General features: G+C 62.6%; 1 protein-coding gene across 1 annotated transcript in view; it reads right to left on the bottom strand.

Moving 5' to 3' along the window:
- Positions 1 to 22,095, bottom strand: part of HMCN2 (hemicentin 2) — a 140,217-nt gene that overhangs the window by 59,310 nt on the left and 58,812 nt on the right. The window contains exons 23-38 of the mRNA XM_059658329.1: positions 17,592 to 17,719; positions 15,287 to 15,541; positions 14,554 to 14,640; positions 11,250 to 11,444; positions 10,272 to 10,402; positions 9,828 to 9,975; positions 9,382 to 9,508; positions 8,291 to 8,445; positions 7,093 to 7,371; positions 5,484 to 5,765; positions 4,905 to 5,013; positions 4,508 to 4,677; positions 3,095 to 3,249; positions 2,554 to 2,650; positions 1,703 to 1,798; positions 708 to 884 (exon numbers count right to left, since the gene is read on the bottom strand). Coding sequence (XP_059514312.1) covers positions 708 to 884; positions 1,703 to 1,798; positions 2,554 to 2,650; positions 3,095 to 3,249; positions 4,508 to 4,677; positions 4,905 to 5,013; positions 5,484 to 5,765; positions 7,093 to 7,371; positions 8,291 to 8,445; positions 9,382 to 9,508; positions 9,828 to 9,975; positions 10,272 to 10,402; positions 11,250 to 11,444; positions 14,554 to 14,640; positions 15,287 to 15,541; positions 17,592 to 17,719 — 2,591 coding nt within the window. The remainder of the gene's footprint in view (positions 1 to 707; positions 885 to 1,702; positions 1,799 to 2,553; positions 2,651 to 3,094; positions 3,250 to 4,507; positions 4,678 to 4,904; positions 5,014 to 5,483; positions 5,766 to 7,092; positions 7,372 to 8,290; positions 8,446 to 9,381; positions 9,509 to 9,827; positions 9,976 to 10,271; positions 10,403 to 11,249; positions 11,445 to 14,553; positions 14,641 to 15,286; positions 15,542 to 17,591; positions 17,720 to 22,095) is intronic.

The following is a 22,095-nucleotide window of genomic DNA, read 5'->3' as shown; positions in this document are numbered from 1 at the left end:
GAGCCTGGTTCCAGGCCCTCAGCTGCACCTCGCCTTTACTAGCTCTTGTCACAGCATCAGGAAACAGTGCTCTGGGTAATGATCTACCACGGTACCCTCCACCAGCAGGAAGCATGGGCCTGTCTTCTCAGGGCTGCAGCACCAGGGTTTGCTGTCCCAGAGCGTGTCCTTCATAAATGTGGTTGCATAGAAGATGGGTAGACGGAGGAATGGGTGGCTGAATGGATGGATGGGTGGGTGGGTAGACAGATGGATTGTTAGATGGGTGGAGGAATGGGCAGAGAATTGGACAGATGATTGGATCAATGGGTGGACAGCTGGGTATTTCCATGCATGGATAGAAGGATGGATAATGGATGGATAAAACGGTAGATGGATGAATGGATGATGGATGGGTAGATGGATGGTGGGTGGAAGAAAGGATGGATACATGGATGAATGATGAGCGGGAAAACGAATGGATGATGGATGGAAGGAAGAAAGGATGGATGAATAGATGTATGGATGGTGAATGGATGAATTATGGATGCAAGGAACTATAGATGGATGAGTGGATAATGGATAGGTGGATGATGGGCAGAAGGAAGGAAGGGAGGATGGATGAGTAGGTGGGTGGATGGTGAATGGATGGATACTGAGTAGATTTGTAGACAAATAGATGGAGAGTAATTTTTGCACAAGGACCCCTTGGTCCTAGTGCAGCTCACCATTGACCCGCAGGCCGTACTGCAGCTCCGTGCGACCCGCCACATTGGACGCCACACAGCGGTAGCTCCCAGCGTCCGAAGGTCGGGCTCTCTCAATGAGGAGAACTCTCCCGTCAGCTGACACCGTGACTCCCTTCCAAGCAGAGACAGGCTGGCGGCCCTTGAACCAGGAGATGTCTGGGGAGAGAAGAGACACTGGGGATCCTGCCAGCCCCTCAGACTGTGCTGTGTAATGGGCAGTGTTGCCTGAGATAGGACCAAGGGCAGAGAGGAAGCCCCAGGGGGTGGGCAGCCGAGAGCAAGGAGAGTCAAAGCCGGCCTGGCCCCCTCAGCTCCTGCTTTAGAGGAGAACCCAGAGCACCCCAACACGGCAGCCTCATAAACAGGGAGCATTAGCTCCATGTATCTTCAGCTCCTCGCATCCTGCCAGGGCCCGTCCCTGAACCTGACAGGGTATTTGCCCCATCGGATGGGGCGATAACCGTAGGGCTCGCTACCCAGCAAAACTGGGTGGACCTGGTTCAAACGGGGGACAGGGCCCTCCTCCTGGGCCCATCCTGGCTGCGAACACCCGCACCCAGCCCCAAGCTCCCAGCCCTCCCCTCAACTGTTAGTCTAGAGAAGGGGCCAGACAGCGACTTGGCAACTTGGCGGCCCGGCCCTCGCCCCCAGCCCCGGGGTGGCCCTGTGACGTTACAACTCCAAAGCCCTGCGGGTTCGCTTCAGACACCAGGGCACTCGCTTCTGGGCCTTCGGGCCAAGGTCAAGGGCAGACACCAGCGCAAAGGCTCTGGGCCTGGCGGTGACAGGCATTTAATGGGCCCTGGGTGAACAGCTGTGGGGAAGGAAGAGAGGAAAATGCAAGGAATAGGGAGAAGGGCCTGCGGATGGCAGCCTGATTGTCCACAACCCGCGCGGTGCCTGGGCACCGGCAACCTCACCAGGTGGGGCTGGGGCCGGCGGCAGGTGGCTTTCCCTCGCCGGGAGGGGCTTACCTGGAGGGGGCACGCCGGAAGCCAGGCACTCCAAGGTCACGGAGGCATTTTCCAGCACTGCCTTGTTGGCGGGGACCGGCTCAATGTTGGGGGGCACTAGGGGAGACAGGGCATGCCCTCGCTTGGTGGGTAGCTCAGATCTCAGCCATCCCAACGTCTCCCCCCCAGCCTTCCTGAAAGGTCCTGGGCAACAAGAGCCCCCCAACGGCTCATGGCCTCTGACCAAGGAACCCCACTCCTGAACCACACACAGAATAAGTCTTCATTGCAATCGTACCAGGACCGCCCAGCACCCACCCCCAGGAACAGCCCACCCCAGTGGGCAGGCGGAACCCGGAGAGCCATGGCAAGTGGCAAGTGCAAGGACCTGCCCACATATGCAAGGATGTAAAGGAACCCCCAAACCGAATAAGACAGCAAAGGTAAATAGGGGTGCGGACAAGGGTGTCCCTTAAAAACCCCTCAGAAAGCCACCTATGGGGGCCACAGAACGGACGTTCCTTTTTCTTTTTATAAAAAATATATTTGTGTTGATTTCAGAGAGGAAGGGAGAGGGAGAGACAGAAACATCAATGATGAGAGAGAATCATGGATTGGCTGCCTCCTGCATGTCCCACCCTGGGGATTGAGCCCGCAACCCAGGCATGTGCCCTGACTGGGAATCGAACCCTGACCTCCTGGTTCGTAGGCCGACACTCAACCACCGAGCCACACCGGACGAGTGAGCAGATGACTTTCTACTTCTAAAGTCAAGTGCACGACTAGATGTTAAACCCCATCCCCCCCCGGCCCCCACAGCAGCCCCGAGGGCCCTCAAAGGGTCCCCCACCACTCATCACCCATGTCCTCACCCAAAACCTTGAGCACCGCATCCTTTCTGCTCTCGCCGGCCAAGTTAGTGGCGACACAGGTGTAGACGCCTTCGTCCCTCAGGTCCACCTTCTCAATCTGGGGCGGGGGAGGCAGAGGCGTGTCACGGGGAGGCGGGGGTGGGGGCACGGGGTCCAGAACCGGGAGTCACTCAGAATGATGCTGGGACAGGACAAGTGGCCAGGCTGCGCTGACGCCAAGAGCAGGAGAAGGGAGGCATGGGGACGAGTTTGGCTCTGGGTGCAGTTCCGAACCACACACTTAGACTCCAGGGAATCCCCCTGATCTTGGGGACCCTCCCCTTCCCCCCACTTTCTCCTTCTGGCAGCTGAAGCTCTGGGGACGTGGACTAGGTTAAAGGTCCCCCCTCTTCAGTCCACTGAGAATTCCCAGCTGAATGGGTTCTTTGCTGGTCCTGCCCCCAGGCTCCCAGGGTCCTGCTGGGGCTTCCAGGGCCCCTAGAAAGTGGCTCCGCCTCCTGTGCAAGGTTGCCCCGCGAGCCCGAGGGCCCCTGAAATGTACCTGCAGGTTCCCCCCCGAGGCTGCCAGGGCCACCCCATCCTTCCACCAGCGGAGGCTGGGGGTAGGCACCCCGGTCCCCGCACACCGGAGGGTCACAGGCTGCAGGAAGGGGGCTGTGATGTTCTCACCGCCGACGATGACCGCCGATGGGAGCTCTGGGCAGGGCAGAGGCAGGGAGGACCAGGTCAGGGTCAGGAGGGTGCAGTGGTGCCCAGCCGCCCCCTCATGCCTGGGGAATTAGGAGTGGCCTTGCAGAGCTGCCCTCTAGCCTCCCCCCACTCAAGCCCTAGACACCTGGCTTTGGGGAAGAGCGCCAGACTGGACCCAGCAGGGTGGGTCTTTCCTTTCTTTAAAAAGTCTCCCATCCACCCACCCACCCAACCATCCACCCACCCACCCATCCACCCACCCATCCATCCACCCACCCATCCATCTACCCACCCACCCATCCACCCACCCAACCATCCACCCACCCACCCACCCATCCATCCACCCACCCATCCATCTACCCATCCAACCACCTATCCATCTATCCACCCATCCATCCACCCACCCATCCACCCACCCATCCACCCACCCATCCATCCATCTACCCATCCACCCACCCATCCACCCACCTATCCATCTATCCACCCATCCACCCACCCACCCATCCACCCACCCACCCACCTATCCATCCATCCATCCACCTATCCATCCATCCACCCACCTATCCATCCATCCACCTATCCATCCATCTACCCACCTATCCATCCATCCACCTATCCATCCATCCACCCACCTATCCATCTATCCCATCCATCCATCCATCCATCATTGAGCATCTACTCTGAGCCCCGAAGTGAACTAGGCACTGGGACACAGTAAGGAATGGTGGCCACTGTGCTGTCCTCTCAGAGCTCCGAGAGGTGGACAACCAAACAAGCACTCCCAATCCAGTGGGTGGCGAGCGATAGCCAAGAGAGGGTGGGCAGTGTGGATTAGCACCACAGTGACATCAAGGAGGGCTTCTGGGAGGAAGGGGTGTTTTAGGACAGACCTGAAAAATAAAGAGGTGCTAGGAGGCAAAGAAGGAGAATGTTCCGGGAACAGAAACAGCATTTGCAGGCACGGAGGTGAGAGAGCGGATGTATTTAAAGAGTTGAATGAAGCGCGTGGTGGTCAGTGGACAGAGAGGGAAGACTGGGGAGAAAAGCGAGGGCCTGAGGACTGGACAGACGACAAGTGGGGTGGACAGCTCAGGCCAGCCTCTCACGCCTCTTCTCTTTGGGGAGCTGGGAAGTACAGCCCAGCTGGACTATCTAGAGAAGACCAGCCCCCTGTCCCCCCCAGGCCCCCCAGACCGGCCAGAGGCGCAGATGGCCTCGGTCCAGGCTCCCCTCCCCCGGCCTCGGGCTGCCCATGGCCCCTCACCGTGCACAGACAGCTCCACCTCGGCCCCTGCGGTGCCTGCCTCGTTGGTGGCCTGGCAGGAGAAGAGGCCCGCGTGGCCCGGCTCCACGTGGTCGATGTGCAGGGTGGTCCCCTGGGAGGCCACCTGCACCCCCACCAGCTCCTCGGCCGGGCGGCCGTTCTGCAGCCATCTAAGGCGGGTGGGAAGGGGGACGGTCAGCCTGAGGCCAGGGGAGGCAGGGCCAGCAGGACACGCAGGAGGCCCGGCAGCGTCTCCGCCTGCTCGCACGTCTCTGGCCTTTTTCTTGCCTCTGGGAAGGGGGTGCCTCTTGACCCCACCCACCTCCAAAGCATGCGCTCTCTGCCCACACCCCAGCCGCAGGCCTGGCCTTCACCCTCCGGCCCCCCACATACGCACTGGATAGTGGGCACCGGGGAGCCTGAGGCCTGGCAGGGAATCTCCAGGGGCTGTCCCACGAGGGTGGTCACCTGGCCCAAGCCTTCGGCCACCAGCAGCTGCGGGGGCACTGCAGGCCGGACCCCCCAGTGGGTGGTTAGCGCTGAGTAAATCCCTGCCTAAAGCCCTCCTAAGTCCCCTGTGCCCCCAGAACAAGGCCCAAGCCACACCCCACCATTCATGTTCCCCCCTCCTACAGGGGGCCTTCCAGGATCACCCCTGAGGCTTGCCCTATTTATTCAACGTCTGTCTCACCACCAGACCCAGGGCTCAGGTGTCCCGCCTGCCTCGCTCCCTCCCCATCTCTAGCCCCACGGGCCAGCCCCGAATCAGCCCGAGAGATGTCTATCCAGGGGAAGGCCCCTCCCCGCCTGTCCCCAGGACCACTGCCCACAACCCCGCATTGGGCCTCAGGGATTTCTAGGTAAACGCCCATTGACCAGAGGCAGCTCCCCAGAGGGGCTGCGGTCACTGGCACGTGGCAGGTGTGGGAGGAGGGGCTCACAGCCCGGTGGCTCGGGCGGGACAGGTCCGGCTCACCCTGCACGTCCACGGCGTATTGCAGCACGGCCTCCCCCGCGGGGCTGCTGGCCACGCAGCTGTACAGGCCTCCGGCCGCCTCCCCCAGGCTGTCCAGGCTCAGCAGGCCGCCGCCCGCCTCCAGCCACGTCCCGTTGCTCTCCGCCAGGGGCAGCCCCTCGTGGTGCCAGGACAGGGTGGGGGGTGGGTAGCCTCTGGCCACGCACTCCAGGCCCAAGGGTCTGCCAGCCACCGCCTTCACCAAGTGAGGCCCTTCGCCGGCGCCCTCGATGGTGGGCGGGACTAGGGAAGAGGCAGGGGCCGCTCAGGGACGGGAGTTCCCCACCAGCCCTGGTTCAGCCCCCTGCACACCCCACATCATGGGACGAGCCTCCTCCCCCACCTGCACTGGCCGAAGCTCAGAGATCAGCTCCTGCGGGAAGCCTGCCCCAGGCCCCTGGCTGGAGCATCCCTCCCTCCTCTGCCCCTGGGTGGCCCCTCCCCGCGGCTGGCATCTTCTCTGACCCTGCTACCCCTGCGGGCTCATCAGAAGCAGAACAACGGCTTGTGTGTCTCTGGGAATGGCACACAGTAGGGCTCAGGGCCCACTGCACTCAAAGCGACAGGCTCCCCGGGCTTAAGACCAAAGCCACTGTTCCTACAAGTCCCCCCTCCAGCCTGCGGGGGCAGACGGGACGACTGGGGCCCAGACGGCGCGTGATGGCCAAGGGGGCAGCTTCTCTCTTCCTCTTGGGGAAGGCCGCCGTGGTGCTGAGCCCACAGAGGCCTCGCCAGGGCACATGGAGCGATGCCGGACTAGGATGTGCCTCTCAACCTTGTTTGGGTCGTAAGTCCCTATGAAAACGCACACACGCATTCCCCAACCAATTTCCAGGAGGGGCTCAGACCCCAGAGGGAGGCTCCCCAGGCTGCATCTGGCTCACCCTCAGAGACCCCACACAGCCCAACTGTCCTTTGGGGTCCCTAGGGCTCCAGTGCCCAAGTGTCTGCATCTTTGGGGGCCAGAGCTCCTGAGCCGACTCCTCATTAGGGGCCAGGATGACCCACTGGCCTGCACCCCACCCTCCAAACCTCACCAGGCCCTGCCCAGCCCCACCCCTGCCCACCTCCACACATCTTTCCTGCGTTCTCTGCAGGGCCTCCGAGCCAGCCCCTCGAGGCGGCCATCACCAAGGTTAACCGTGCAAAGTTTATGGTCACCGCCCCCCCCCAGGTGTGAACTGGGGGCCATCACATCCCCAGGGCCCACCGCGCTCATCGGTGGGTGGAGAGACGAGGGCCTGGTCCTGCGGCTGACAGAGGAGCTGATACTGTGAGGACCTGGGGGTTGGCTCACAGTCAGTGGCTCCCTCAGAGAAGTTAATTACGGGTAGAGGGTTTGGGTGTGGTTTCGTGAAAAGCCCTAAATCTTGAGAGGAACTCGGGGTCCTCCACTCGGCTCTGCCTGGGCCCCGAGACAGGCCCTCTGACCCTGGCCTGTTTCCTCGCCTGTAGGAGGGAAGGGAGATTGAGGTGACCCTTCTCTAGCCACTCCCTCGCCTCCGCAGCCCAGAGTCCCTCCCTCCGCTCGCCCAGCTGACCCCGCTCGCGCTGACCCCCGGCCACTCACCGTACACCTCCAGCCTGGCGGCCTTCTCCGCGACGCCCACGGGGTTGCGGGCCTGGCAGGTGTAGACGCCCGTGTCCGAGCCCTGGGCCCGCCCCAGCTGCAGCTGCCGGCCGCCCCGGGTGTACACAGCCTTGGGGCTGGGGGGCAGCGGGGCCCCGTCCTTGAACCAGGTGATGTCAGGAGCAGGCACGCCGCGGGCCTCACACAGGAGCCGCGCCGGGTGGCCCTCTATGACGGCCACCTCGCTTGTCTCGTTGGAGCCCCAGATGGTGGGGGGTGCTGAGGACAATGGGGGGGTGGTCACAGGGAGCCCCCACCCCGAGTGGCTTGCACGTGCCCGTGCCCCAAGCACTGCACACGTCGCAGCTTCGGCGGCAGGAGAGGGAGTCGGGGAGACAGGAGAGGTGGCACGGGGTATGCTGACGTGGAAAGCTGCCGGCTGCACAGGAGGTGGACGAGGTGGGGGTGGGGGGGACGCCCTGGACCCCACTCTGCCTCTAACTGGCTGTGTGACCAGGTAGGTCACGTCCCCTCGCTGGGCTCAGCCTCCCCATCTGTAAAAGGAGGGGCTGGACGCAATCGGGTTCCCACGGGCAGGACGCAGGCCACAGCGTGAAGTGACACTGCGTCTCACAGAGCTCCTCCCAGCTGATCACACAAAGGAGAAGGCTCCGGTGATAGACTACACTCTGGACCTTTCTAGCACTTTCCACCAGGCCCTCCACCACGGAGAGCAGACAGCGCAGCGCCCTCTGCAGGCAGCTGGCGCCCCAGCACTTCCAGGGCCTTCCTCTCAGTGCTTGGGTTTTGCAGCCTCCTCCCTCCCCGGAAGGCCAAGTGGGCCTGGCTTCCACTTACAGCTGAGACATAAATATCTTTTTAAAGAAATTCATTCCACGTAAAGAAAGGGACTTGATTTTTTTAAAAAAAAAAGTTAAAGAAACGATCGCCCCGCGCGGTAGCAGGTGTAGGACAGCTTGCGAAGTGGGATGGGACCACGGGGCTTGGGGAACTTGGTCCGGATTCCCTGTCCCCCTCCTCCCCAGCGTTGCTGGCCTGGGGCTCGTTCCCCAGCCCCCCGATTCTGCTCTCGCCTTCCTCTGTGCAGTGGGCAGCTGAGGGGAGCATGGCCAGCAGCCCAGGGAGGAGCAGGGCCGGGGCTGGGGCCGGGCAGGGGGCGGGCAGGGGCCGGGCTCACAGTGGATTCTGAGCTGAAAGTCCTTGGCCTGCTGGCCGGCCGGGCTGATGGCCATGCACTGGTACCGCCCCTCGTCGCCCAGGTGGCTGCTGGTGATTCTGAGCAGCTGGCCGTCCTCCAGGAGCTGGACGTGCGGGTCCCCAGGAAGGACGGGCCTGGAAAGGAGGTCAGGACAGTGCGACTCGGGTCGAGGCGAGCAGGGGCGGCCGCCTGGACGACAAAGAGGCTGAGAGAGTCACAGTCGCCGAAAGGTGCCAACAGGCCCAGTGCCTGGCGCCGGCGGGGCACTGGGGGAAGTCGGTGCTGAGCCTGCCACACCGTGGTGAGCCCAGACTGTGCTAAGTGGGATGAGCCGGACTGTGTAGCTGCGTGGAACGTGCAGGAAATGCAGGTGCAGCTGCAGACAGAGAGCGGGTGGGGGCTGTTGGGGTGGTTGCAGGTGGGGGCTGCTGGGGTGGCTGTGGGTGGGGGCTGCCGGGGTGGTTGCGGGTGGGGGCTGTTGGGGTGGTTGTGGGTGGGGGCTGCTGGGGTGGCTGTGGGTGGGGGCTGCCGGGGTGGTTGCGAGTGGGGGCTGCCGGGGTGGTTGCGGGTGGGGGCTGCCGGGGTGGTTGCGGGTGGGGGCTGCTGGGGTGGCTGCGGGTGGGGGCTGCTGGGGTGGTTGCGGGTGGGGGCTGCTGGGTGGGGGAGTGGCTGCCAATGGGCATGGGTCTCCTGGGGAGATGAAATGTTCTGGAACTAGGCAGACAGATGCTCGTGCAACACCATGGATGTGCCAAATGCCACTGAACTGTGGGCATTAGGTGGTTGATGTCAGGTTATGTGGATTCCCCCTCACCCCAAAAACATTTAAAAAAAAAAAAAAAAAAAAAGGAAGGCTGAGTGATGAGAAAACCCTGCTGAGTGAGAGTGGGGTCTCACCTGGGTGACCCCAAGCTGGGGTGGGAGGTGCCCACGCTGCCCTCTGCCTGGGCCCTGGTGGCACGTGCGATGCCTGTCAAGCCCCCCCCCCAAGTTCAACCTCCCCAGAGCCCCCCATCCACCGGCCCAGGCATGGGCACCACCCCGGGCTGTCCGCTAGGCGGGCCACTCACTGTCTGTCCTTGGTCCATTCCACCTGGGGAGTAGGGACCCCCGAGGTCCGGCACTCTAGCTCCACCTGGGCACCAGCCAGGCCCAGCACCTCCTGGGCAGCCCCGGCTCCAAGCACAGAAGGTGGGACTGAGGACAAGAAGGGCAGGGGGTGGAACGGCTCCAACCTGCAGCCCCGCCCACCGAGGGCCCTGGCCATGCAGGTCCCCCTCCTGGTGCGCCCTTCCCTCCACGTCCTGCCTGGGAGCCCCCACTGTGCTCCCTGCACAGCCTGCACTACGCACGTGACAGCAGTGGCTGCTTGGCCAGTCACGTGACTGTCGAATGTCTGCCCTGAGCTGTGTGAGGAGCTGGGCCGGTGTGGGCCCCTCTGTGCCCCTGCTCTCAGCACACACAGCGCCCCTGTCCCCTGCCCGCCTCACAGGGGAGGGGCTCAGGCCTCACTCACTGAGCACGAGAAGCTCGAAGTCCCGCTGGGCGGTGCCCGCCGCGTTCTCCGCCCGGCAGGAGTAGAGGCCAGAATCGCCCGCCTGGATCCTGGGGAGGTGGAGGGCCCGGGCCTCGTTCAGGAGGCGGTGGCTGTCCCCCTCGGGGATCTGGGCAGAGAGGTCAGAGGGAGCAGGTGACGGGGTACCAGACCATTAGCAATAAGAGAACTAAGGTCCACAGAGCTGGCTGGTGACAGGAACCTGGGGCTTCTAACTCCTAGAGCAGTGCCGCGCCCCCGCCACCATGCAGCCCTCCAGGCTTCACTGTGAGACCTCAGTTCTCCCCTGCCCCGAGCCCCAGTGCATCCCTAAAGAGACTTGTCACATCTCCCTGCCAAACCAGTCAGGAAAGCCCGTACCCCAGCCAAACCCACCCTCCCCGGGCCGCCCCAGGGGACACCCACCAGCTGCCCATCCTTGAACCACGTGATCTCAGGGGCTGGGAAGCCGTTGGCATCACACTCCAGCGTCAGGGCCTGCCCGGCCATGCCCGACACGTTGGCCCTGCGTCCGTCCTCCCGGATGCTGGGGGGCACTGGGCACAAGGAGAGGTAGAGGAGCCTCCCTCCCCGGAGCCGCAGCTGCCTGCACAGGCAGCCCCCGAGTCTGGGGTCCCCGCTGTGCCCAGCCAGTGGCGCCCTCTCTGACACTCCGCTTTGCAAGATGCTGGAGGGCCGACCCAGCCAGGTCTACACCCAACCCATCGGCAGGCTCCCCTGCAAGGGCCCCGAGGTGCAGTCTCCTCGGTCGGTCTTTGTGACAGATAGACTTCCAGGCAAGTCCGCACAGGGCGAGCTGGGGGGCTGGTCACAGGGGGGCCGAAGGAGGCCCATGAGGAGCCTTAAAATGGCTCCCCCACCCCCCTCCGCCCTCCAGGATGGCCACGTGGAGGGAAAGGGCTCTTTCCTCTGCACACAGCACCCTGGGCGGGGGGTACTCGAGGGGGTGCAGGTCTCGTGGAGGCGGCCATCGGTGCTCACCGTAAAGGAAGGCACCCCCTAGACCACTTCCCAGCCGCGGATGGCGCTCCGGGCTCGCCCCTCACACTCCTGGGGGGCCTCTCAGGGGAAGGGGTGCCATGCCGCCCGCCACTGTCCTGCTGCCCTCAGCCTCCCACCCCGGCCCCTGCGGGGAGCTCTGCCCCCACGGAGGTGGGTGCCCCCTGTCCCGCTGCCCTCAGCCTCCCACCCCGGCCCCTGCGGGGAGCTCTGCCCCCACGGAGGTGGGTGCCCGCTGCCCTCAGCCTCCCACCCCGGCCCCTGCGGGGAGCTCTGCACCCACGAAGGTGGGTGCCCGCTGCCCTCAGCCTCCCACCCCGGCCCCTGCGGGGAGCTCTGCCCCCACGGAGGTGGGTGCCCGCCGCCCCGCGCAGCCATGCTCACCGAGCACCACCAGCTTGGCCCTCCGGGATGCGGCGCCCGCCTCGTTGGTGGCCTGGCACTCATAGTCTCCGCCGTCGCTGGGGGAGACCGAGGCCAGGAACAGGGAGCCTCCGTCCAGCACCGCCAGGCCCGGCCGGCCGCGCAGGGGCTCCGAGGACGGGCCCTTCCGCCACGTGACCTGCGGCTGGGGTGTCCCTGGCCGGGGGGCGGGGGTCGGGGGGTCAGCAGCATGAACACCTGCCTCTCCCCCTCCACACCCCCCCCCCCAGCTGCATGGCCACACCCTCCACGGCTGAGAGCTCCCTGTCCCCTCCGAGCCCCGCCTCGCCGGGACCGCACCCACCGCGCCCGCGTCCCTGCCCTGCCCTGCCCTGCGTTCCTTTGCCACCACCTCCCACTTCCTCAGGGACATCGGTCCCCCCCTTAGGTTTCTTTGTCTATTGTCTGCCTCCCCCACAGGGGCCAGGTCTTTGCTTGGTTCCCTGCTGCTCCCCCAGAGGCAGGCCCAGTGCCTGGCACACAGCAGGTGCTGTGGAGGAGGGGGAGCCTCTAGGGGCCGCTCTCCCAAACTCACCGGTCAGCACCCTGGGCACCTCGGTCCCCCCATCATCCTCCGCCACCACTGGTCAGCGGGACTCGCGGTCACTGCTGACACTGATCATCAACAGCCCGCACTTCACCTGCCACCTCCCTGGCAGGGGGCGCCCTTGCGACACACCCCCTCGGTCTCCCTCACTCTTAGAGGAAGGGCCATGGGAGGGAAGGAGGGGTGGGCGTGGGGGCAGGACCAAGCTACGGCACATTCCAGGCGCCCTCGGTGTCATCTCTCGGGAGCATCCCTGCCCCACGCCACGCTGCTCCTCCTCAAAGCCGGGTCCCTGCGGCTGCCTGGGGCCAAGGGAGGGCCCGCAGCCGCCCTCTGCGCACCTGCGGGCGAGCTAACCCCACCCAGGGCTCTGTTTCCTGGTGGAATCGCTGAGGTTTCCTGTCAGAGGGTCCCACTGCCCAGGGCCTGCCCCCTACTGTGGGGACATGTGCACGAACACACGCAGTACAACACATGCCCCGCCACACGCCACACGCCACACGCCACACCATACAGCACACAGCAAACACACACCACACACCACACGCCACACACCACACACCACACGCCACACCATACAGCACACAGCAAACACACAGCACACAGCACACAGCACACAACACACAGCACACACCACACGCCACACGCCACACACCACACACCCCTCTCAGCACCTTCAGCTTCCCCGACAGCCCCCTCCCCCCCCCCCCCCCCCCCCCCGCTGCTCCCACCTTCCCACCCACCACTGCAGAGGACCAGGACTTCAGAGCTACTGCCTGGAGGGGCACCGGGCTTTGAACCCTGGAACTTTCCCTCCATTAATTAAGATACTTATTCTTCTTTTTTATTCCAGCTGGACAGAGGAAAGAGGCTAACAGGGGTCCTCAAACTACGGCCCGGGGGCCACATGCAAATACAGATATTGTATTTGTTCCCGTTTTGGTTTTTTACTTCAAAATAAGATATGTGCAGTGTGCATAGGAATTTGTTCATTGTTTTTTTTAAACTATAGTCTGGCCCTCCAACGGTCTGAGGGACAGTGAACTGGCCCCCTGTTTAAAAAGTCTGAGGACCCCTAGCGCTAAAGGATCCACTGGGCGCACAGAAAGGCAGCCCTGCTAGCTGGCGGTAGGGAGGTTAGAGGGGGAGGGGAGGGTGGGGAGGAAGTGCCCAAACTGGAGCTTTAATGCAAAAATAAAATAAAGTCTAACCCGCCAGAGCTCTAACACAGAACTGCACGGCGGGCGAAGATGCCAGGGCGCTCAGAGCTGCCCCCCACCTCCCCGCTCCCACTTACAGGGGCCAGCACCCCCATCCACCCCAGGGGGAGGCGAAGGTGCCACCCACCGCAGCTACCAGCCTCCCTTAGCTTCCGAGCCCTCCAGCCCACAGTCACAGGGCTGGCGACCGCCAGAGCCCAGCACTGCCCACCAGGCAGCCGCCCGCGTGAAAAGGGGGCAGCCAGGGGGGCAGGTGCCGGCCAGGGCGGGGCAGTGTTTACCAGAGGGGCTTCCGTTATGCTGATGCGGCCGAAGCCCAGCCCAGAGGACAGGGCCCTGGCTGTGGGCAGCCAGGAGGCACCCAGCACAGGAAGCCGGTCTGGGTGGGTGGGTCCCACCTCCAGAGAGCGCAGTGGGGCTGCTATTACCAGAGACCGACACAAGGTGGCGGCATGGTCAAGGGCAGGGCGACTGGGTTCCTGCAGGTGGGCAGCTCTGCAGACAGGAAGGACCCCACAGAGCCCACGGGGTGCCTGCCTCCTGCCGGCCTCCCCCTCAGACCTGGTCCAGAGCCTACCCTGGGCCCTGTGGTTGGAGGAAGCACAGCTGAGACCAGAACCAGGCCCCGGCTCCTGCCAGGCCTTCAGTGAGCTGCCACCTGCCCCCCGGACACCCCGACACCAGCCTTCCTGAGAGCGCCATCCACGCACAGCGCCGACAGCGTGTCCTCTCGGGTCCCAGAAGGGCCCAAAGCCAAGAGCAGCAACTCGGCAGGCGCGGATCTGCATTCATTCACTCACATTCGTTTCCTCCACACTTTCCCTCAGGCCCCTGCTATGTGCCAGGCACGGTGCCGGGACCTAAAACTCAGGCTGCCTCACTGGGCCCTCCCAGCAGCAGCCCTGCGTGAAGGGGCGGGCATGGCCCCATTCTACAGATGAGAAAACCGAGGCTCAGGAAGGAGGCGTCCACGGCCCCCGCGCACACAGCCGGGATGGTTCAACGCGGGGCAGGTGGCCACAGAGTGGCTGTCACTTCCCACACAGCTGCCGCCCCAAAGGGGGTCTCGGGGGGGCTGGTTTGCTCAGGACTGTGAGTCCATCCTCTGTGAGGAAGTCGGGGGCCTGAGGAGAGGCAGGGCCACCAAGCCCCGATCCACAAGGACCTGGGCCTTCCTCAGCCCCAGCTGCTACAATCCCCAGGTGCAGAGGGCCAGGGCTTACCTGGGCAGGGGCTGGGTCACACCACACCACGCCCTGTGAGCCACCGTCTGGCTGAGCCACCTCAGGCAGCTGCCTCACCTCTCTAGGCCTGAACGAGCTAATGCTAATCCCATCCTATCGGGTGTGGGTGGGATGAAATGCCTGGCGTGGCCCTGGCTAGAAGTGAGGCTGCCATATCCCCCATAACCCATGGCACTGCCCACAGCGTGTGACCCAGGGCACTGGAGTGCGGAGGGAAGCCCCTCCCAGCGGGGCCCACCCTGGCCCAGCCTCACCTCTGGCAGGGCACGGCAGGCTGGCGTTCTCCCCTGCCACTCTCTCCAGCAGCCCGCTGGTCTCATCGGCTCCCCAGTGCGGTGGCTCTGGTGGGAGGTGATGTGGCCACGCTCACTCCCCCGGCCCAAAGCTTGGTCCAGGGCCACTGGGGAGGGTGCCCCCCCTCCAGAGCCCCAGCCCGACATAAGCGGGTGCAAGCCCTGTGCTGCAGCCCTCAGCCTCAGGGTGAGGGAGTCAGGGCCATGGTGCTGGCTGGCCCCCCACGGGGTGGCCTACGGAGAAGCCACCAGGGCCACACAGGGCCCAAGGGCTGGAGAGGCGGGGTTTCCCCTCCAGCTGCGCTTTCCAGGTTTGTTTAAATTCACAGCAGCCACTGGCCCAGATCTTCCCATGCACCCGGTGCTTTGCACATTCCCTCGCTGACCCCTCACGTATTATCAAACCCATTTCACAGGTGAGAAAACTGAGGTCAGAGAGTGTAAATGACTGGCCTAGAGTTGTCCAGCTGGTAAGTGGAGGGGGCTGGACTGGGGCCCCGGCCCTGCTCGTCAATCACTTCCCCGGTGGACAGAGTACCCACGGGGCTGACAAAGGCTCTACAACGGGGCTTGGGGAAGGAGGAAGGCAGGGGCCAAGCAGGTCCTGAGCCCAGAAGAGCAGACAAGCATCTTGGAAGGCCAGGCCGCTGTTGGGAAGGTGGGGAGCGGTGAGATGTGGGGTTCAGGGACTCACCCAGCACCCTGAGCTCCAGCTCCCAGGTGTCTACCCCGGCGCTGTTGGCAGCCTCGCAGCGGTACATGCCGGCGTCAGAAGTTCGGATGGCTGCAAAATGGACGGAGCCCTCGGGCCCCCCGCCCCGCAGGGCCTCCCCGTCCTTGGACCAGTTCAGCCTGGGCTCTGGGGTGCCCTCGGCCACGCAGTTCAGGTCCACAGCTTCACCCGCCAGGACCTTCAGGACCCGCGGGCCTGGCTGCACCTGAGGGGGGACTGACAGGGACATGGGGAGGGGTTCAAGGCGGGGGCCCTGGGGGGAGTCACAGAGGCCAGATCCATGGAGAGGGCTCCCCCAGCCCCTTCCACCCTCCCCACCCCCCCTTCAACACTCCCCACTCCTCATTCCCCCAACCCTCACCCCTCCCCTCAGCCCTACCCCAGACCCAAGTACACCCAATGTCATTTGAAAACCAACAGCTGGGAAATACGGGGTGTCCCCCCAAAATGTATATACACTTAGCAGCAGATAGCTCTATTGATGCTTCTTTCTTTTCAGATCTAACCCACTGGAATGTATAATCAAAGTGTGTATACCTTTTTGGGAGACACCCCACATAATAGTGCCGGATGGGGAAACTGAGGCTGGGGCCAGAGGGACTGACTCTGGGTGGACAGTAAGGTTGGGAGGCAGCACACACAGAGGGGAAGGTTTAAATGCCAGCTCTGTCCTCGCAGCCACAGGACCCTGCACGGCTGGGCCAGAGCCTCCGTGCCCCTCCTCACAGCCGCCCGGGATCGAAACAGCTGCTCGGCCTGGCCTGGCCTGTCCTGGCGGGCACTCCCCTCGCTCATCTCCATCCTCCTGCCCTGAGTTCAGGAGGCTGCCGGTGCTCACCTCCTTCCCAGAAGTATTCTCGGGGCGTCCCCCCTCCCTCTCCTGTGGGCCTTCCCAGGGGCAGGTAAGCTGCTCCCATTTGCAGAGTCACCCACACCCGCAGCTGGAGCGGTCCCAGCCCCGGGTCTGTGTGACCAGGAGCCCAGGCAGCCTCCTGGGGGTTTGGCCCCGGGTCCGGGAAAACACGTGGACTCCACGGGCCCCCTGCTCTGGGTGCTGAGCGGATGCCTGGGACTGTGGTCTGGGCCCTCAGGGGAAGGTGAGGAACACCCACTCCCCCCCAGCTTTGGAGGAAGAGCCGAGAAAGGACCGTTACATGGGAACCTGGCCCCTGGGCACAGATCAGCCCCTGGGCCAGGGCACCAGGGGTACCTGCCCCGTCCACGCCACCCCCACTTGCTGAAAACAGTTACAGCTTCCGCTCTGCTGAGTGCCTGATGCCATCGGTACCCCTTCTGACAACTCCGGGATTTTACAGGAAAGAAAACTAAGGCTCAGGGAGGCCGAGCAGCGGCTTAAGGTCACACAGCCAGGGGGGCGGCAGAGTCAGGATTTAACCCACCCTGCTCCTCACCCTGCCCCCTGCTGCGTGCCCCTCTCGTGGGCCCGAAACCTCAGCAAACCTTTGAGTCCCTTCTCTCTCTGAGCCTCAGCCTCCCCACCTGTGAAATGGGCAGTTGGCTTAGATCAGGGGTCGGCTTTTTCTGTTAAGGGCCAAACACTCAATATTTTAGGCTTTGCAGACCAGACGGTCTGTCTCAACTGCTCAGCTCTGCCGTTACAGCTTACGGCGCGAGCAGCCACAGACCAGACGTAAAGGAACTGCAGGCTACGTGCCACTAAAACGTGCATCTACGGCCTGAAACTTGAATGTCATACAGTGTCCACACGTCACAGAACGTCGCCCTTCCCCCACGCCTTTCCAAATGGAGACACCCTTCTCCGCCCGTGGCCAGATGCAAACAGCAGGCGGGCTGGGCGTGGCCCGGGCGCAGCCCAAGCGCCTTGGTTGGCTGACCCCCCTGATTCCTGGGGGCTCTTGGAGATGACAAGCTCCCTGCCTCTTTGGCGGAGTGACTCCACCGCCGGCTTCTGTGAAGGGGACCCAGGCCCCCCAATGGGCTGGGACCAGAACCCTCTGTGGGTCCCTCCCCAAGTCCCCACTGCTGGGCCCTGCTCCCTGCGCTCAGCAACCAAGGGTACAGGAGAGGGGGTGGAGGGGTACAGGAGAGGGGGTGGAGGGGTACAGGAGAGGGGGTGGGAGGAGACGTGGCTTGAGATGGGCAGGAAGTAGGGGTGATGGGGAAGCTGGAGGCCTCCCTGAGGAGGTGACAGAGCTGGCACAGGGAGCTGGGGGAGGGGCACTGAGCAGGCCTGAGAAGTCAGGGCAGAACCATGGGTCTGACAGGAGCCACCAGCCCGGCCTACCTTGCACGCCGAGGACGTAGTGCCGAGCGGCAGACCCTGCGGGGTTACTGGCTCTGCACTGGTAGAGACCGCTGTCACCTGCCTGGGCCTGGGCCAGACGCAGGGAGCCCGACGGGAGGAGGCGATGCCTGCAGGAGTGAGGGGCACCGGTGAGACCCCAACCGACCTCAGGCCTCTGGACCCAACTCAAGGCAGCCACCGTCCCCAGGAAGCCTGCGAGGGCGAAAGCAGTGCCAGCACCCACCCTCCCGGCTCCCCCTGCTCCCCCTGCCCCACCTCCCCTTCCCTGAACTGCCAGCCAGGCCAGGTCTCGCCCCACCGGTGAAACAGAGAGCACCGAATTAGAAGGCTGCCAGCTTGGGTTCAAGTCCAAACTCTGAACCTTTCCTAGCTGGACGAAGGAAGTCCCTTTGCCTCTTGGAGCCTCCACTTCCTCATCTGTAGAATGGGCAGCTAAGAGGGACTGGGGCTGGGGAACCGACCCTGCGTTGGCTCGACCCCGGGCCCGCACCGGCTCGCTGCTGGACCCCAGCTGACTCCCCTCCTCTAACGCACACACGTGCCACCCCTCAACCCTCCCCTGAGTGGGGGCGGGGGTGGGGGGAAGAGGCTGCATTTGGAGGCCCTTCCCATGGCTTTGGGGGAGCATCTGCCAGCGGGGGGCCTCTGCGGCGAAGTGCCAGGTGCTCTGCAGGGTCTACTGCCCAGCACTGTGCTGGGCCTGAGGAGGAAGCTCCCCCATCCTGCCCACCTTGCTGAGGTCACCGAGTCCCATCCCACAGGGTCCGGGACCCCCAGCCAGGCTCATGCAGACATGATGTCACCATATGTGCTGGTCCTCGCGGCCCCTACCCCCATAAGCAGAGAGGCAACTGTGGCCACTGGCTGTGGCCAGCAAGGGGGTGGGAACTCCACGGGCCAACGCCCCAGCCTGTGCTCACCAGGCTCCAGCTGGGCTCTAGAGCCCACGTTTCTGGGTCGCACTCCCCTTTCTCAGTTTTCTCCCCGGCAAAATGGGGTGACGGTCATCCCGTCTCCCAGGCAGCTGCAGGCGAAGTGCTGGGCGTGCGTTTCTCCAACTGGTCGCTGCTGCTGCTGCGGTTCACTCTGCATGGCCTGGGCTGCCAGCTCTGCCCTGCTGGGCCCCTGCACCCCCATCTGTAAACCGAGGCAACAGCCCCCCGTCCAGCCGCCCCCTCCCCCGGTGTGTCTGGGGCACCCAGCAGGCACTTGGGCAAGTCCTCCGAGGACGGCTGTACATGATTCGTTGGGTGGTGGACTCGAGATCCCCGGCACTGGACCAGGCCACCCTGTCCTGCCATGGGCTTGCTACACGACGTTGGGCAAGTCACTTAACCTCTCTGTGCCTCAGTTGTCTCATTTTGGAAAACAGAGACGACAGTAGTGTTTGTATCCCACACAGAATTGTCCAGACAGCGAATGACCTAATTCACAGCCCAGTGCCTGGAACAGACTAGGACGCCACAGAGGTCAGCTGTTACCATGGTGACAACAGTGCATCCATAAACAATCCACAGTGCAGTTTTGTATTGTTTAAAACACATAATGGCATCATGAGTATGTGTGTAGGGCTACCCCATTCATTTTTCACTGTTATATAGTATTCCCTTGTGTGATCAGGCCACAGGTGCTTAATTTACTCCCCGTTTGGTGGACGTTTAAACACATATATTTTTCTTTCCTTTCTCTTTCTTTCCCTCCCGTCTTTCTCCTCTTGCTCTTTCACCGCCAGAGCTCTCTGCACAGAGCTGTCTGGTATGTCCCCCACGCACAGAGCCATATGGTGTCCCCCATGCACAGAGCTGTCTGGTGTCCCCCACACACAGAGCTGTATGGTGTCCCCCACGCACAGAGCTGTATGGTGTCCCCCACGCACAGAGCTGCATGGTGTCCCCCAAACACAGAGCTGTCTGGTGTCCCCCACGCACAGAGCTGTATGGTGTCCCCCACGCACAGAGCTGTCTGGTGTCCCCCACGCACAGAGCTGTCTGGTGTCCCCCACGCACAGAGCTGTATGGTGTCCCCCACGCACAGAGCTGTATGGTGTCCCCCACGCACAGAGCTGTCTGGTGTCCCCCACGCACAGAGCTGTCTGGTGTCCCCCACGCACAGAGCTGTATGGTGTCCCTCACGCACAGAGCTGTATGGTGTCCCTCACGCACAGAGCTGTCTGGTGTCCCCCACGCACAGAGCTGTATGGTGTCCCTCACGCACAGAGCTGTATGGTGTCCCCCACGCACAGAGCTGTCTGGTGTCCCCCACGCACAGAGCTGTATGGTGTCCCCCACGCACAGAGCTGTCTGGTGTCCCCCACGCACAGAGCTGTCTGGTGTCCCCCACGCACAGAGCTGTCTGGTGTCCCCCACGCACAGAGCTGTCTGGTGTCCCCCACGCACAGAGCTGTCTGGTGTCCCCCACGCACAGAGCTGTATGGTGTCCCTCACGCACAGAGCTGTCTGGTGTCCCCCACGCACAGAGCTGTATGGTGTCCCTCACGCACAGAGCTGTATGGTGTCCCTCACGCACAGAGCTGTCTGGTATCCCCCACGCACAGAGCTGTATGGTGTCCCTCACGCACAGAGCTGTATGGTGTCCCCCACGCACAGAGCTGTCTGGTGTCCCCCACGCACAGAGCTGTATGGTGTCCCCCACGCACAGAGCTGTATGGTGTCCCTCACGCACAGAGCTGTCTGGTGTCCCCCACGCACAGAGCTGTATGGTGTCCCCCACGCACAGAGCCGTCTGGTGTCCCCCACACACAGAGCCGTATGGTGTCCCCCACACATAGGAGCAGGACTCCTAGGCCACAGACCTGAACACCATCAGCTCTTCCAGGTGGAGACCATCACTCACACCTGTAGGCTAGGGCGTCTCACCTGAATCTCCTAGCTGTGCCCGGCGCTGTGGTTCAGTGGCTGACTATCAAACTATGAACCAGGAGGAGGTCACGTAGGGCACATGCCCGGATTGTGGGCTCGACCCCCAGTAGCAGCACTGAAGGCGGCAGCCAATTGATGTTTCTCTCTCATCATTGATGTTTCTATCTCTCTCTCCCTCTCCCTTCCCCTCTGAAATCAATAAAATATATATATATATATATATTTTTTTTTAAAAAGAATCTCCTAGCTATCTGCGAAACATGCAGATTCCCAGGCCCCAGGCGGCTCTGAGACAGATGTCAGGGGACCATCCACTGGGAACATTGACTGGAAGTGCCCCATCCTGAGAAGCGGCACGGCAGAGCCGATGGGAGCCGGGCTGTGACGGCAAGTGGCCCCGGCATGACCCACCCTTGTGCCTCTTGCAGGCTGACCTTGGGCCAAGCACTGCAGCTCCCCAGCCTCGGCGTCCCCATCGGGAGTCACAGGAGAGGGCGAGCACCGAGTGACACGAGGCCGGCAAAGCCCACGGTGCCGGGACATAGTAAGTGCTCAGGGAACAGCCCTGCTGTTAGCAAGAGCCCCGCCCACCCTGCCTGGGCCCTGCCCTCTCCCACAAGCTGGGCAGCCCTGAGCAGGTCCACCGTGAGGGAAGAGGCCACACGGGCCGTATTTGTCCCGGTGACGGGCAAACCTCCCCCCTGCATGGCGCCCTCTCCCCTTGGCTTTTCTCATCTCATTTCCTTCTTTTATAAGTAGATTAATGTTGACATCCCCCAGCAAAGGCCGAGTCAGTTGGAGGCTGAAACCTGCACACTCCATCCACTCGGGGCAGGGATGCGGTTTCCTCCAGGACGTCTCAGCGAACCTGGCTGGCGAAGCAGGGCCAGCGTAGGTCAGTGGAAAGAGGTCAGGGCTGGGAGCCAGCGTTCTGGATCTGAGGTCCAGTGTTTGCTAAGGACACGCTGTGCAACCTCAGGCAGGGCGGTCAACATCTCTGAACCCCAGGACTTCATATTCAAAAAGGCAGCTCCGGGCTCCTTTATCTCAGAGGTTGCCTTCTGGGACTCGAAAGACCACAGAACCCCTTGCTGCCTCCCTCACCAAGCCCTTAAAGCAGCGGTTCTCAACCTGTGGGCCGCGACCCCTTTGGGGGTCGAACGACCCTTTCACAGGGGTCGCCTAAGACCATCGGAAAAACATTATATAATTACATATTGTTTTTGTGATTAATCACTATGCTTTGATTATGTTCAATTTGTAACAATGAAAATACATCCTGCATATCAGATATTTACATGACGATTCATAACAGTAGCAAAATTACAGTGATGAAGTAGCCACGAAAATAATGTTATGGTTGGGGGTCACCATAACATGAGGAGCTGTATTAAAGGGTCGCGGCATTAGGAAGGTTGAGAACCACTGCCTTAATGGAATAGGAAGTGGGAGCACCTGGAGACAAAAAAAAAAAAAATACAAAAGAAACTTCCAGAAATGTAAACAATGTGTCTTTCCTGGGAGCAGCCCCAGGTCGCTTCCTAGAACCTGCTCCCTAGGCACAAAGGAAGAAACGGAAGAGGTGAGTCCATTTCCCAGACGGA

This window comes from Myotis daubentonii, chromosome 11, assembly GCF_963259705.1.
Source record: "Myotis daubentonii chromosome 11, mMyoDau2.1, whole genome shotgun sequence".
Taxonomy (NCBI): domain Eukaryota; kingdom Metazoa; phylum Chordata; class Mammalia; order Chiroptera; family Vespertilionidae; genus Myotis; species Myotis daubentonii.
This window is presented reverse-complemented; position numbering and strand designations above follow the sequence as displayed.